The following is a 16,791-nucleotide window of genomic DNA, read 5'->3' as shown; positions in this document are numbered from 1 at the left end:
TGGGTAGAGACTGTTTGGCAGTGACGTTGTGTTGGGCAGCAGTTCCTCAGATGGAAGTGAAAGATGACAGCCAGAGCATTCAGTATAGGCTCTTGTCTCCCCTCTGGCTACCGCATTCAGACAAGATGGCATTGAGTCAGTGAAAAATAACCTGTTGCCACAGGCTTGTCCGATTTCTCACAGTTGGTGAAGTGGTGAGATGGTCATTTGCCCGAGACCGCTGCTCAGGTGAGCTGCAGGGGTGTCACTGCCCCCAGGCTGGGGCCCAGGCACAGAACTGGCTGAGTGGACGATGGGCTTTGATGCACATTCTGCATGTTGGGTGGGGAAGCTCAGGGTGTTGTTGGGCTTGACTTTGAGCCCCTGCAGCTGGATTGACAATTTTTACTCCTGCAATATGCTGAGCAGTCCCTTGGTTCTGCTGTTAGACCTGGTCTCTTCGAGGTGAGATTTAAGGCAGGTGTGTTGGAGCAGTTTAACTTTGCTCACCTCCAGCAATGCAAAAACTGCTTTAAAAAAAAAACAAAACAAAAAAACAAAAAAACCAGCTTTTGCTGTTGCCATCTGCAATCATTTAACACCTACTTTTTTTTCTAATGACTTTTAAAAAACAACTTATTTTATAAGAGAAAGCAAAGCCTTTCCAGAATATTTATATATTTTTATGGAAGTGTTAACATGCCTACATGAACTATTCACCTTTAAGATGTGGAGATTTTGCTATTTTCCAGTAAGGGCTATCTTAAAAGGAATTAGATGTAAAATCTAATGCTGGAGACAGTTAGTTATTTGAAGACAACACTGTTTTCACCACGATGTATTTTGGTGTTCGGTTCTGACACTGATAGTGTGAGCATGGCTCTCTTGGAACTTTAATTAGCAGTGTGCACGAGGAGTCTCAAAGGGAAACAGTGAAAGACAAAAATTAACAGCCCAGCCTTTGTGTATGTCACCTTACAGCTGTGTTTTAATGCTCTTTTTCTGGAGCATTTTTTAAATGAACATTGTATTAAGATAAAAATTTACATGCATGTGTTCTGCAGTTATTTATTAAAAAAAAATACTGTGCCTTCGCTCTAGTAAGTTATTTGGCAACTGTATCAAAGGTTAAAACATCCATTGTAGCTGTCCTGGATGTAGTGCATAACCAATGTAGGACACAACCGCTGAGGCTGAAGTAAAGAAGCTGCTTCCCGCAGCCTCAGTACAGCAGGTATTGATCAGTTACATGTTTTGGGGTTGGAGACAATTATTAGTGCTCCAGACATAAAAAACAAAGGATGGGAAAGTGTCTGCCCCTTAAGGGAGTGGCCCTGTGTCACTGAAATTCTGATTTCTAAAACCTGTTTTCTCCCACTCAGGGACTGGTGGTGAGCTTCCAGCTCACATCACTGTGGTATGAACACACCTCCCCCCTTTCTCAGGCAGAAACCATGGGGAAAAAAGTGCTTTGGGGGGAAAAAAAAAAAAAAATTCATTCATTATTTGTCCATAAGGGCAGTTTACTTGCATGACCTTTTGCTGTTTACCATGCACAGACACAGGGCCGTGGAGTGTGACAAGGTGACCACAACTAAGGGTAGGTGCAGCTGATCTGTCTGCATTCAGTGTCACAGGAAGACTCGAGCTGTAAGACAGGGGACACGTTATTACAGCATAAAGCACTCCCTGGGACACAGGCTGGTTAAAAGCACTTGTTTATTGGTTACAATATCAACTCATGGCAACATCTTTCACTGAGCCACTGTACAAATACAAAGAAAAAGATCCATCGTGGAAAAAAAAAAAAGCTATAAACAGAGTTTATAGCCAGTGATTTTTTTTTTCACAGGGAAGTCTTTTTACAACAGCACTGTTAAAGAACAAATGGCACAAGTCCCTGGTTTTTAATAGCTTAAATAAAAGCTTTAAGACTGTTTCTGAATACATACACAATCCAAAGGCAGTGCAGAATCACTTCATAATTGGTAACATTACCGAAGTTTTCCAAAGTAGTCAGCAACAATTAAAAAAAAAAAAAAAAGAAACCTAGCTGATGAGAAATGCTGGAAACTAAAGGCAAATTAAAATCAAGCATGTTTAGAAGCTTTTTGTTTTGGACTCCTTTGGATGTAATATGTACTACAAGTGTTCCGATGCTTTTATTTAAAAGAAAAGGAGAAAAAACACAAATAGAGCACCATTGTGTAAGTAAAACAAAGGCTTGAAATAGATACCTAAGACTATTCCACCGAAGTCCATATTAGTTAAAACCTAAACATACTGTGTGGTATAAGAATGTCAGGCACATGTAATCTGTTATCAGTTATATCAATTAGTAACACTGTTCACACATTTACCATAACAACACTGCATTAACATTCTGCATGTATTTTACATAACCAGCAATTGGATAAAAAGGCTTGTGGTGCCTCTGAAGTGTAGGAAGTAGTTTACCAGCATGCATGCCAGATTACTGGATACAAAGTGCACCATCAACCCATGCTTAAGTACTTGTACAGGAAATGCTATCTCAAAAATCAGTCATTCTGCTACACAACCATTTATACCAACTAGTTGAATTAGCCAATACTCTCACCAACATCTTAAAGCACAGCACTAAACCTAGTGGAGGTGACAGTGTCCTCAGAGAGGAAAGACTAAGCACTCTTGGAATGTTTTCACAATGTTTTCATTCCACCTTAAAGTAATGTGAACTTCATTGTGGGACAAGCGGTTACACTAACTGAATTAAAGAGTTAACTAGTTCCAATCCATGCATTACAGTAAGCACACTGGGACCAGCTGGGACAGCAATTCAGCTTTGCCAAGTCAAGCTCAGGCCCTCTCCTTAGGCTGGGGAAAAAAGCCTATTTAATCCATGTTCTGTTTCAAATGGTATCGATTGTTGTCAATGCACTGAACTATCAGTTCTGCCAGATGCTGCGCCGTAGCTGCACTTGGGCAAGGCAGAGGAGAGCGATGGTTGGAAGAAAGGTCTGGAGTCAGATGGAAACAGGCCCACGCCACTGGAGTAAGCGAGTATACAGCAGCACGATGCCTCGCAGAAGCTTTTTGTGGTTTCCAGAATCTCAACCAGTATCTATCTCTACCACTAACCGGGTGTCCGAGTCTACACGGGAACAGGCCCTACCTGGGCACTTGCCTGATGAGTATTCTCTAATGCAAAGTTACATCAACATTAGGAAATGCTGACAAAAACCTCTACCTGAATAAAATGAATCCTGTTACACGAAGCACATAGTTCCACTTTCCAAGCCATAACCCATTGACTTTTTAGAAAGAGTTACCTTGCCACCGTGTTGGCACTAGCTCTGTAATTGCACAAGTTATTTGCAATTCAGATGATGATGTAGTTTGGCAACAAACTTTTCAAGCCAGGTTAAGGTGTACCCCTTGCGCTGCAAGATCCGCAACATCCGCTGTGCAATAAGCGAGTTTGCTGCCGTGGCGCACAGTAGGAATCACACAAGCTGCACCCCTGAACCTACGTTAAAACTACAGGCACATACCGCTGCCTTTGAGATTCAAAGCTGGGAATAAAACCTTTTAAGTAAAACCCATGAAGGGTCATTTTATTACCCTCCTCATCGTAGGAGGAGTTTGAGCTTTTCCCATTAAAACCACATCCATTTTAGTAAGGGCATCGATCTTGAAAGGTCGCTGATAACCGTTCAGAAAAGGAAATAGCACAGCCCGTGCACCTTTGTTAGTTGGCCTCATAGAACAACAATGTGTTACATTAAATCTGGAGGCTTTAAAAAAAAAAAATCTAAACTATATCCAGGACGGTAATTAAACAGCAAATGTCACCTTGGCAGGATTTATCACAAGCTCTCTACAAGTTCCCAAGAAGCATCAGACACTCCCCAGGTGTGCTCAGGCTTCTTCCAGGTTTCCTTGTGCACCAACACAACAGGAGCCACCTCAGGACCTGCAGCACTACAAACACCGGTTAACCAAAAAGCAAGAGCTGGCAGATATTTGTATGATGCTTTTGGAAACCTCATTAGCAAGTAGCTGGCATTCTTTACAATTTATTTTAAAAGCAGCTGAATCCAACAGACAATTGCCCATCAAACACTGACAGTGCCGTTATTTGCAGTAATACCCGGATGAGAGCCGTTACCATGTTTACAGTCTACCTGAACTTTTAAGAAAAGTTATATACACATTTGTAAAATTGCTTTTGGAGTTTTGCAAGTAGAAACTTTAAGTTTTAATATCAGAATATAAAAATGGCACCTGTCTTCGCAAAGGTGTTGACTAGGAAATTGGTTCAAAACACACTTCTATGGAAAAAAATTTTTTTAGAAAAAGAATATTTTCTTAAAATTCCTTAGTAACAAATTTCCAGAAGGATTCACTCAAGGCAGCTGTGATTAAAAAAAAAAAAAAAGCCCAAAAAAACCAAAAAACACAAACTCAAGTGCACCACTAAAAAAATAAACCAAGTCTGCAAGATCCCAAAGAGCTGCTCACTTAAGAGAGTAACAAGAATTCCATTAATAGTTCTGTTAACGCAGACAGATCACAAAGCACAATGCTGAGGAATTCCTGGGACACACAATCTGGTGTGATTTTGGTCCTACACCACAGTCTGCTGTTAGTAAATGGATACTGCTCCAGCATAAGATGCGCCTTTTTCTTTTTAAAAAGTGAATTTACTGTGATTGATTGGTACATTTATTGGCACCTTCACCATTACAGACATGGCAAGTTTACAGGCACAGTCTGAGAGTATTGAAATTTAGGATTACAAATGGCAGAAACTTGACAAATACTCATCTCAGCCACAAATCTGTTTGGTATATGACAGGACACTGGGCACTTATAGTTACTACCTGATCCAAAGATACCCAGACTCCCCATAACTTCAGCTGAGGGCACGTGAACATGATCTTCCAACCTGATGATTTAAAATTCATGTATCTTTAAAATAAGTCACTTAAGAGAAGCCAATAGACTTAATTCCCCTTTCCAAAAATGCCACAGGCTTTTGGATTCCCCAGAGAACATCCACTGCACGCGCAGGTGTGCCACCAGACACCAAAAAGTTAACCCATCTTCCCAGGTAGCTTCAAACGGGCATCAGTCACTTGATTTTCCCAGATCTACACTCAACTGTACTTGATCAGAACCTATCATTTATCATCAAAATCAGAATAAAATCAGGAAAGGGAGAGGAAATGGCTATTTACAGTGTCAGAGCTGCAGAACAATTAGCATCTAATAAGCCACCATGGCACAGACCTCTGTGGCCACAGGAGAACAAGCAGGTCGCTAAGTTTATCGTATGGAGTTGTAAAGGGTCGCACAAGTAAGGAAGGTTATTTGGTTCATTGAAAGTTACACAATTCCTTTGATAATTCACACTGCACATAACTGACAAGCGCTTTTGGTTGTGGTATGCTTTGGCAGCCCCCTGATTTGGAGGGGGATTACAGGCAATTAACTGCACATGTAAATCTTCTTTAAGAATTTAAGCAAAGTCCCCCTGATTTCTCGGTTGATTATGGTAACTCAGCAAGCTTTGCAAATACACTGAGCATCATGCCAAACCATTCTGTTAGTGCAAATCAGCTAGAGTTTGTGATGGGCCAGAACTACCTGATTTCCTCAGTGCTGAACTGCCAAAAGGAGAAGCACTCAGCCCCCTAAGGACAGCGATGCAGCTCACCTGGCTTCCAGACCCAAGGACTGCGTGGAGTAACTGATGCGAAAAGCTGCACTAAGAAAGCTAATACTTCTGGAACTGGAATTTTTTTTTTTTTTTTAATTATTTTTGCTGTTGTTGCAAGTCTGCCTGGTGTTAACTCCTTGGTGTTTGGAGGCCGTGACTGCCAATGGATGAACCAGGAACCACTGGCTTGAAGGAAGAACCCCCATGATTAACAATAGGCAAGCAGGTCAAGAAGTGAGTGAATAAGGCGGTAGGTATTAACTGGGAGTCTCCAGGGCCTTTAAAAAAAATGCAAATGCTTTCCATTATAAAAAACACATACATACCATTGGCTTCACTTTATCTACAGGAAATTCACAAAAACATTTAAAACAGCAATCTAGTTCATCCACTACAAAACTCAGAAGTGACATCTCAGGTTAAAAGCAAAGCTATAAATGTAGTTCCTTAAAAAATGCAAACGTATTTCTTTACATACAGACAAATGTTACATGATTGGCTGCTATAATGTGTATATTCTGTTATGTACAAAAAAAAGTACAGGATTAGCAGACTGAGCACAAGCAAAAACCCTTCAAGGACAATCTAACCAAACCACCAAAAACAAAAAGACTGGCTCTTAGTTTGTCGGTCACCATGATTATGTGTGCTGGCCCCTTTTAAAAAGTCAGTGATTTCTTCCCCCCTCCCCTATTTCTTCACTTGATTTTTTTTTCTAGTTTACAGAAAGCCTTTTTGTGTAATAATCAGTGAATAGAAAAACTTCACCTGCAAATACAAGGTAGAAATGTTATTTCACAGCTATAGGCTGCAGCATTGATCTCTCCAGGTCTCAAATGGAGAATGTACATGTTTGGCTCCCAGTTAATTCCAGATTCTGAGAAAACTGTCCCAAGACCCTGTAGCTACAGCCATGCCGTCATCAGTAACACCTAAACAGCTGACACGGTTGTCATGGCCAGCAAGGACACCTGGAAGAGAAGAAGTGATGAAAGTTAATATTCACAGCGTGTCAAGGTTTTCAGCTGTTACTTTGCTCTCCCAGGTAAGTCTTAGAAGTTGCTAAAAGAAGATGCAATGCAGGATCTAATCATCCTCTTTGTCTTTACCTTGAAGAACTACATACATCACAACAGCCAGAGCAGGAAACTCAACAATGACATTTTAAAAAATACATACAATATCGCCTCCATTTTTCTCTCTGCCCTTGTAACTTCTCCTCCTTTCTGCCCCAACAGGATGTATTTTCAGTCTGAACTGCAGTCGAGGTTCAGAACTGAACCAGGCCCCATCATTTAAATCGCTGTACAAAGTAGAAAGATTGATCTACGCTACAAACACGCTGTCTATCCTGGCAGAGTGACCAATTCAAGGACTGAAAATGTCCACCTCCCCTCCCTCCCAAAAGCAGGAAATTATGGTCCCCAGAGCAAAAGACGACTGTAACCTAACTGCGGTTACCTCCTCTGATGGGTGCAAAAGTCAAGGCAGATGTATAATTTGGATTACTGAATTTCATACACTTCAGTGAAATACATTTTCTGTAGATTTAATGTGATTTTGGAGGCTGTTCCCTAACGTCAAGAGCCGGTATTTTCCAGCACACAGACAAATAATGGCCAACACCCGAAACCAGGAGTATTTCACTGACTGGAACATTGACTCCGCATGTATAGACAGAACCGTAATGCATGTAACAACTGGAAGATGTAACCAGATGCAATAAAATAAAAATACACCATTCCAAAAGAAAACAGCATTACAATGAAGCAAGCAGACTCTGTAACAACAGCAATAGCATTGGGAATGAACTGGCTCTGCCTTTTACAAAGATCTGGAATATCCATCTTCTGCTCATCGCAGTGATGTGTACTCACCCGCTCGCTCCCCTTTCAGAGTATCCCACACATTGCAGTTGAAGTCATCGTAACCTGCTAGCAAGAGGCGACCGCTTTTTGAGAAGGCTACAGAAGTGATCCCGCAGATGATATTGTCGTGCGAATACATCATCAATTCCTGATCTGCACGTAGGTCAAAGAGTCGGCAAGTGGCATCGTCAGATCCAGTGGCAAACGCATGTCCATTAGGGAAAAACTGGAAGTTTTAATTAAGAGACAGGAGTTTGACACCAGAAGAATACATTGTTCGTGCATTATTTCAAAAACATCACCGGGTTATTTTTGCCAGGGTGATCAGATAAAGTGATTTATTAAAAAAAAAAAAGTTTAAAAAATGCATACACGCAGCTACGCAACGAAGCACTTCCAGAATAGTACTGGTAACAATTTACCTAGACAGTCCCTCCATGCACTATAAGAGGAGCAACTAACTCCTATAAAATGAAGCAAAACGCAGTTCCACGCACCCTGGCTGTGGGCCAGGAAGACCTGGGTGAAGCGATACACAATGTTCCCCCCGAGCTGGTCAGCCAGGCTGGCTCGGCCAAGACAGAAGATTGCAAGCAAGCAATTCAATTTCCAAAATCTACTCCAGATCAGAGTCACTCTTACAGCCGCCATACTGATTGAAATGGGAATGAAAAGAGCCCAGCACAGCTCAGGACTCAGGTCTAAGTATAGGAACTGCATTTTTCTACTGGTCATGCTTTTGGTATTTTCTCAGCCTTAATAATTTTTCATGTTTATCAAAAACAGATGCAGCTCAGACTTAGATTTCATTCCCTATTTATCAGAGCTTGTATCTTGCAGATCAGAACATAGTGTTACTATGACAGAGAGGAAATATAATCCAGTTTATAAATATTACAAAATAATTCCAGGGATGAATATTCAATATAAGTCCTGATTTTAACTTGGCCTTCCAGAATATTTTGCTGAAAGCTCTTTTCAACAGAAAATATCAAGTACACTTTCATTCAACGAAAAACTTGAAGATGAGGATGCTTGGCTATTTTGCTCCTTCTCAGCATATCGCATTTATCTACAATTTTCAGTTGTTAACACATTGCCACAATGCAAAAAGTTCCCCATCTCCATTCTTTGCTTCTTAAACAAAGTAAGGTCTCAGTTACGGAACAAAACCAACTGAAACGATTCCAAGAACACTTCCACGCATCATAGATAATGGTAATAATAATTCAGTTATACACTACTTATTAGACAACCTTCTTTGTTACATACAACTTAGCAGCCTCTACCCTAACAAAGTAATGGATTTTAAATCAAGGGTAACCCAGTAGATTATAAACTGAATTCATACAACTTCAGCTTTTATCCTCCCCATGTGGAAATACAAAAGATCACTTACACAAACTGCATTAATATCTGACACGTGCCCTGTGAACGACTGTCTGCACATTCCATCTCGAATATCCCAAAGCTTCGAGGAGGCATCACAGGCACCCGAAACAAAAGTCCTCATATCTGGACTTAGAGAGAGACTCATCACATCGCCAGTATGGCCAGTGAACGTGGTGGTCTGTTGACCAGTTTCAATATCCCACAAAGCGCTGCAGATAAAGTGACAACATTAACACAATGTATGTAGTTATTTGAGAGTTTAGGTTCTAAATACAAATTAAGACATCGAGATGAAAAAAAAAAAAAAAAAAAAAAAAGGAAAAAAGGAAAAAAAAAAGCCAGAGCTCAAAAACTCACCAAGTGGTGTCTCCTGAGCTAGTGACAATTTGGTTGTCATCTAGAAAGCGACAACAGGACAAGTATCCTAAAAACAAAACAGTTATGTCAGTTTCAGACCCAGGAGTAACTGAAGTTTAAAATCCAAAAGCAGTGACTAAAGGTCTCCCACAGCTCGTCTATAAGCCACCAAAACTCTTTCACAGCTCACGATACACCTCAAAGCGATATTTTTTCATTTGGTGCAATAAAAAACAAAGCTGAAGCAAGAATATGGCTGACCTGTATGCCCTGGTAACTCTCGGCTCACTCTCACGTTGCCCTCTCTGGTTTTTAGGTTGTATATGGAACAGATGTTGTCCAATCCACCACAGGCAACGTAGTTTCCAGACGGTGCGTACGCACAAGTCATCACCCAGGAGGATCTCAGAGGAATGGCGTGCATCTTCAGAAAAACAGAGCTCGTGAATGCTACGTCACACGTCAGCTTTCATTTGTCACTGAGGTCATTCATATCCATTAATGAATTACAGCAGATTAAACACACCAAGTAGACTGTGTATCATAAATTTCAGTATTTTGATTTTAGAACATGTTACAACCCCTCTTTGTATCTATACATACATACTGGGATGAAAAACACCAGCAGTCTCCAGGGTAGATATACAGAACTTCAGTACAACATTAGTTAACAGCAAAGCTATTCTAAACTTAAACATTTACAACATCTGTTTATTCTACTTAGATTTCTTTGTCCAATTCTTCTAAATCTCTGAACTATAGGTTATAAAATGGGATGGTTGTATCCATGGAGACTGGACAGTTTACAGGAGCAGATCGGCACTCCACGTTCCACCTAAGCTGGTTTTCTTTTTTTTTTTTCCCCTCCTCCTTTCTCTGCCCTCCAAAGCAAAGCACTCTTATAAATTCTGAGGTCGTGTCCAAATTAGTTTCAGAAGCAACACCACACAGGCAGAGAGCCACAGCTACAAGCTACTGCACCAGCAATCTAGAGTGAAAACATCACATATTACCTACAACCACTGCTTCTGAGACACAACCTACAACACATGACCAGTAACCAGCTAGTCAGGAAAGAAAAAAAAAAAAAAGATTGTGTCTGAATTAGAAAAAGACTGCTTATTATTCTCATTTTTGTCTTGCAACCACAGAGAAAACCGGCACAAGCCCCCTCAAACACACAAATTATGCATGAATTATTGAGATGGATTATAAATAACTCTACCTTATTTGTTGTATAACTATCCCAAATAATTAATTTTCCATCTTGAGAAGCACTGACTAGTAGCCTAAACATGAACACAAAATAAGATGTTAATATAAAACAAACAAACATCTCAAAATAGACATAAATCATGCATGATTAGCAAGTGATTCAGAAATTTCATAATTTCTTTATTATGCTCTCGGCGGAGAGGTGGGGGGGAGGGAAATCACTTGTACAAACCTTGAGTCAGATCCCCAGTGCATAGCATAGATTTTAGCTAAGTGACCTCTAAGCGTACGCCTTGTTCGCATTTGAATTCGACCCACTGAGTCCAGACTTGTTGTGATCTAAAAATAAATAAAACAAACCCCTGAGATACAGAGAAGTATTTTTAATATACAAGATAACGAGATACATTTGAACTCTGAAAATAAGCTATCTTGGCAAGCAACATTAAAAAAAAAAAAGAAAAGGATACTAGTGTACAACCCAGGATTAGTTACATGGATTAGGTCCATGTAACACTGGGGAAAACAGATTTGACAGATGATCCACTAACACACTTCACAATGGCTATAACTGAAATGTCTGAAAGTTTTTTTTAAATGATCCTACGCAATACTGAGTCTATTCCAGATTATCAAATCTGAAAGGTTTCCACTAAAATCAATGGAAAAAAATCCTCCAATATTTACTGCACTATTACTTTTTAAAGCATGGCAGAACTTTAAAATGTTCTTTTCTTCTGAACTTTTCTTTCTAGAACACGGCTAGAACACATTTACTTAAGTCTTTCTAATTATACTACACAGAACAGAAACACTTTATGTAAAAGGAAAGTGGAAGCAGGACCCATTAAGATGGTGGGGACTTTTTTGACTGGTTGGGGTTTTTTGCCTTTTTTGTTGTTGTTCACTTGTTTGGTTTTCGCTGGTGGTGTTTTAAGTGACTGTATAAGTACACCATACATTTCCAAAGGCTGATCTCACTTTATGCTTTCAGCCACTAAACAGAGACACATTACAGTCATAAACTGTAGAGATTTTTATTTTTATATGTATCAGGTAACAGTCTATCCACAGAACCAAGAACATACCTGAGCAAGAGTTGTGTCACTACATGCTTTCCTTGCATCCTGAAAGAAAGAACAGAACAACTTGAATCTAAAAAGCAACACAGAGCATCAACCGACACAAAGAGTCTCAAGGAGAAATAACTCCTAAGCTAGGCTTCACCACACTCCAAAAGCCACAAGCCAACAACTCACACGCCAATATGCTTTCTGTCACCCCAGTATGTTTTTTTGGTCCAAGGAATCTAAAACACTGACACACAAAGGTGGGGGGTGGTGGAGGAAGAGGGACTTCAGAAGGGCTGTGCCCCAGCCACCTTTGAGTCTCCCTTTCTGCAGCAGATGGGACTCAAAGGCATTTGGAGCCATCCTGAAGTCCCAGTGCCTACCCTCGTCCCTGTATTCCTTCCCTGGTGTGGCTGTGCTTGCTCAGGGTGTACTGAGCACCAAGAACTGATCCACCTGAAAAAGCAATCACATATGGTACATAATTAGCAAGCTTTGTGCTAGAGGAGGCTCCTGCATTAACCCCTATTGCTGTGGCAGGTGTGACGATGCCAGTCACGAGCGGCAGGAGGAAAATCACCAGGCAGGGTCTGGAGAGCAGGACAGACGGCTGGGTTAGCGATGCACTTCATACAAAATGAAGGAAAAAACCAGCCAGCTAACACCCTCATTCATTTCACGGGACAGATAGCCCTCAGGTCTCCGTACAGGTACTCCATCTTCCTTTCATTATTTCAGACTCTATGGGCATATGACTTTCTGCGTATTATTCAACCCTCCCTAGAAAACAGCCTTCGCTTTCGTTTGTACAATCAGAGCTCCAGATTGGACACCTGACACAGGCAGGCACCAGCAAGCCTACTTTGCAACACTTTGATTTTGCAAAACCTGGTTTCGGTTACAACTGCGATTGCGCCGCACTCCTGCAACTCAGACTCCCATCTTCGAAAAACAAAAATAGGCACACAGTCAGCAACCACTTCTGAGATGCATGGGTTAAAATAATGGGCTTAAAATTAGACAGGAACTCCACAGCACAAGTTAGAGATAAAACTATCAACAGCAGTATTGAAGGATCAGCCCCAAGACCCTCTCTAACTCCCTGCAATTTCTCCAAATACCTTCCAAGTTCTGGACCCAACGAAGCAGGCATCCCACAAATGACAGATGCCCTTCCTCACCACTAATTTGTGTGTCCCCCCGCCCCAAGAAAGCGTTCAATCTGTACAGTAATGGCAATGTCGTCTTTGAGAGCAGGAAAGGAAACATTTACTCACACATTTTGGAACTGCATCAACACGTTCAGACTTAAACTTTTTCAAGCTCTTGCTTGAGAGTTATTTGACATCGCAACTTCAACAATTTTTTAGCGCATGTTTATTTTGACCCTTTATAGCTTTCCTCCCAGAAAGCAAGCCTGGGAGTGGATTAAGTCATCTGAACTTATTTTTAAAATGTCTGAACTGTAGAAATATTTATAAAATGTTGATGTCTGGAATCAGGAGGGGTTTAAAATACCAGAGCAGCAAATCCCCTAGCACTCAGGACTTATTTCATCCACAGGAAAAAACACACTGGATTTTAAACAAGTTTAATTATTTAGTTTAGCTGAAACACTTGAAGATGTTCAACAAAATGAATTCTGATTGCAATGTGAACAGAACAAAGAAATTTTTCATAAATAAAGAGCCATTAGCAACACCTATACTTAAGGCTGTATAATACTTGCCATAGGATTGGCAAAGTTGCAGGAAAAGCAAAATTTCTACTCTAACTCTCGTGTTTTAGCTGTCATTTCTACACACACATCTTCGTAACAGAATCATCAGTGTCACAGCATAAAAAGCTCCTGTATGTAGAATTTGTGAGAAAAATCTACCCGCTCGATCAATGTGCGCTCCCCACAATTTCCTAGCACACACAGTTAAGATTTCAATTTTTTTCCAAAACTATGCCTATTTTTAAAAATATAGCGTCTTATTTGTTCAAAATGTCATTCAATTTCAAATAACACTGTGTCAAGTATGCAACACTTCCAAAAATCATATCCTGAATTTCAATTCCCAAAGTAAGGACACGCCTGTGTGATCATGGGAACTTTATTCTAGACAGAACTCAGAATCAACTTTAACGATAAAGCCATCCTGCTATCTAATAGTTCATATCTAATCAGTTCACTGATGTTTCAAACTTCCTGCACTAAAAATTCATGCAGTCTTATTTTATCCCTCCGGCATAGTCTGTCTGTGTACAGAGCTGTGTACAGCTGCATGGGGAGGCAAACATTCATGCATCACCTAGATATTGTAACAAAAAAAAAATTTTTTTAACATTTATAAAACATTGCAGACTACAAAAAGTCTGTTGGGAAACTGACAGCTATTCATCGCAGTTTATTCTGCTTCAGGAAACCGCTAAATACAATCATATCTGGAACTCACTTATAAGCACAAAGCAGATTTTTCGTGACTATAGTTAGAGAAAATATCAGGCAAAACCCAAGAGCTGTAAACAACTAAGAGAGCAAACTGCTAGCTATATATAAAACATCAAATGCTGTTAGTGACCTCCCCTCTTTTTAGGAATGCATCAAGAATAATTCCTGAAAATTACCAGCCTGTTAGATATTCTAGACACTTAACAGAAACATTGATTTGGTGGGTTCTTTTTTTTTTTGTTTTTGTTCTGGGTTTTTTGTTTGGTTGGTTTTTTTAGATCCTATATCTATCCTCTTGCCCAAAATTCCAAACAAAACACCTACTTAGAAAGAAAACTGTGCAATAAGCAAGATAAATAGTCATCTATACAAATATGAAACTGAATTACCTGGTCAGAAAGTTTCTTCAGTATTAAGTCATCAGGAGCATTTTTAATTGCATATTAATCTGAAGTTAAAATGAAGCACCAGGATCCAAGCCTGCACTCAGATCCAAAGAGGCCAACACCAGTTGCCAATGCTGAGCCAAACGACTCCAACGGCAATAGCCACGGTTACCCAGCTACATCTGTGCACATCCAGTGTCAGGTTTGGGCGATAGGAGTTACAAGGGAAATGTTAACGCCACTAAATTGAGTCCTTATGCAAAGGGACAACCAGATTTTTATGCTCCAAAATTAATAAAGCAAACATTCCTGCAACAGTTGAGCTCTCTTACTTGCCTGGGATCTCCTCCTTCACACAACAGCATTTTGCATAAAACCAGACAGATTGATTACTAAACTGAATTAAAGACTAACTCGCTCACCCCAACATAACGAGAAAGCCTTTACGCATCAGGCAGAGGAAGAACTGAAAAATGCTCTATACCTTTTATTGGCACAATGTCATAATAAAGGTAAAATTTATGAAAAAGTATTTAAAACTAAAATTTGCATTGCTCTACAGAGCTGCTAGAGGGGTACCCAGTGCTGCAACACTGACTGATCCCCACCTTGTCTTTCGTCGATGTATTAAAGGGAAAAACAGGACTCAGCGCTCTCCTTAAAGCACCATTTGCGCCCAGCACAAGCCCTAGCACGTGAAGCGTGTTTATCGCGTGGCTGATGCCAATAAGCAGCCCAATGTCCGCTGCAGTAAGCAGCAGACCACCACAAAACAACTGCTGCCAGCAGATGTCACGCTAAAGAGTCGGTGTGTGTGCAACACGTCCTAAGAAACCTGTAGCCTTGGTTGATAGTAATGACTGCAAATAAGGCATGTCCATACAAATCAGACTTATGGATGCTTCATGCTTAGAAAAATGAAGTTTTGACGAAGAATAAGCGGACTTTGAAGATACTTATTATGCTTTGGACTTTTTCTCTACGGAAAACTGCATCACTGAAATAGACACCCATGTTGCAACAGATTCCTGGTAAACTGACTTCAGGCATGACAGCTCATACTTGGTTTATCTTCAGTGAGTAATTTCAGCACAAAATTAGCACATTCGGGGGAATCCGCATTTTCAAAAAAAAAAAAAAAATTTTCAACAGGAAGCTAAGGAATAGGGCCTGTAGAAACTACATCTATCCCCAGAAGGTTTTCTCTCACAGCCCATGCTTTGACCTGCATGCTTATCAAAACTGGCAGTGCAGTGGTCACTTTTAGCCCAGAAACAAGCTTTTCTAATATCCTTAACCTTCACTAGTTGTGCCTAGGTTCTAGAAGTTTGCTGCTCAGTTTTTTTAAAATTCAAAATAAAAAAAATTGCAGAGACACACGCCCCCCTAGTAACAAAACATAGCAAACTTCAATAAGAAATAAAACACTTTGTTCAAGAAATTTTATGAATGCATTTCCTTATACCAATGGCTTAGTTTTCTGATTTTTAAAAACATATTCTGAAAATATTTTAAGCTCTGCACAACTTAAACAGGAACAAGTAACAGATGCAATCTTCACACTTTTTCCCTTTAAAGGAGGAACCTTATAATGAAAAATAAGCAATTAGCAATTCTTACTCTGATTTGATTTCGCAGCTGCTCTGCCTCCTGCCGTAACTGTTCCAGCTCACTCATCTTCTTCAGTCTCTATTTCTCACACTGGTGAAGAAAACCTGCCAAAAAGAGGGAAGAAAAATAAGTTTCAGTATCACTTTCTCCTCTTAAAACAAAAACCCCCATGAACGTATATATATTTATTCTGCCTTTAAAAAGCCTTCCAAATAGATACTTCCCTTAGTATACTGCCTAAAAAATTTGTCAAGACTTATTTCAATTCCTGAATTACCATGAAAAGCAGAATTAAATGAAGTCTATTTTGAATATAGAAGCAACTGTCAGCAGAATCACACACTGTACTTTAAAACACTGTTACTGAATGCACTTGCAGCACCACTCCTCTCACCCCCCTGAAAACCTCTGTCAGTCTTCACCCCGCGATGGCAACAGAGAGCAAAGACCGCGGTGGTCACCTTCTACATTCACCTTTGAGCTCACCAGTGCTCAACAAGCACCTCTGCACATGACACGCAAGGTGGTTTTTGTTTTAATTAAAGATGAAAATTTTGAATTCTAGACTAAAGATGAAAGAGCAGGTTTTCTACAACTTTTTCTATATTTTTCTTGAGTAAGGAACAATGATGTTTTCATTTCAAAAGCACCCACGCAGTGAGAAAGGATAGTAAAGACCAAACCATCCCTAAAAGTGTCCTCATGCTGGTACAACTCACAGCTCTCATCTGAACAAGGCTCAAAGCAACCTTAATAAAAAGATCAATAAACA

At 40.0% G+C, this 16,791-nt stretch overlaps 1 protein-coding gene across 2 annotated transcripts; it reads right to left on the bottom strand.

The window, feature by feature from the left end:
• Positions 1–6,303: 6,303 nt before the first annotated feature.
• LOC104459295 (guanine nucleotide-binding protein subunit beta-4) lies at positions 6,304–16,127 on the bottom strand. 2 transcript variants are annotated; one of them, XM_010083335.1, is made up of 9 exons: positions 16,029–16,127; positions 11,604–11,642; positions 10,748–10,854; positions 10,526–10,589; positions 9,562–9,724; positions 9,301–9,367; positions 8,951–9,152; positions 7,561–7,777; positions 6,304–6,654 (listed from the first exon to the last, which is right to left on the bottom strand). In XM_010083335.1, the coding sequence occupies exons 1-9, from the start codon at positions 16,083–16,085 to the stop codon at positions 6,548–6,550; spliced, it is 1,023 nt and encodes a 340-aa protein (XP_010081637.1). In that variant the 5' UTR covers positions 16,086–16,127; the 3' UTR covers positions 6,304–6,547. The 2 variants fall into 2 exon arrangements, with proteins under 2 accessions (XP_010081637.1, XP_010081638.1); XM_010083336.1 differs by lacking the exon at positions 11,604–11,642 and having other exon boundaries at positions 16,029–16,085.
• Between the last annotated feature and the right edge of the window lie 664 nt (positions 16,128–16,791).

The sequence above is a fragment of the Pterocles gutturalis genome, unplaced genomic scaffold (genome assembly GCF_000699245.1).
Source record: "Pterocles gutturalis isolate BGI_N339 unplaced genomic scaffold, ASM69924v1 scaffold34520, whole genome shotgun sequence".
NCBI lineage: Eukaryota > Metazoa > Chordata > Aves > Pterocliformes > Pteroclidae > Pterocles > Pterocles gutturalis.
The sequence above is the reverse complement of the archived record's forward strand: the minus strand, read 5'-3'. Positions and strand labels throughout refer to the sequence as shown.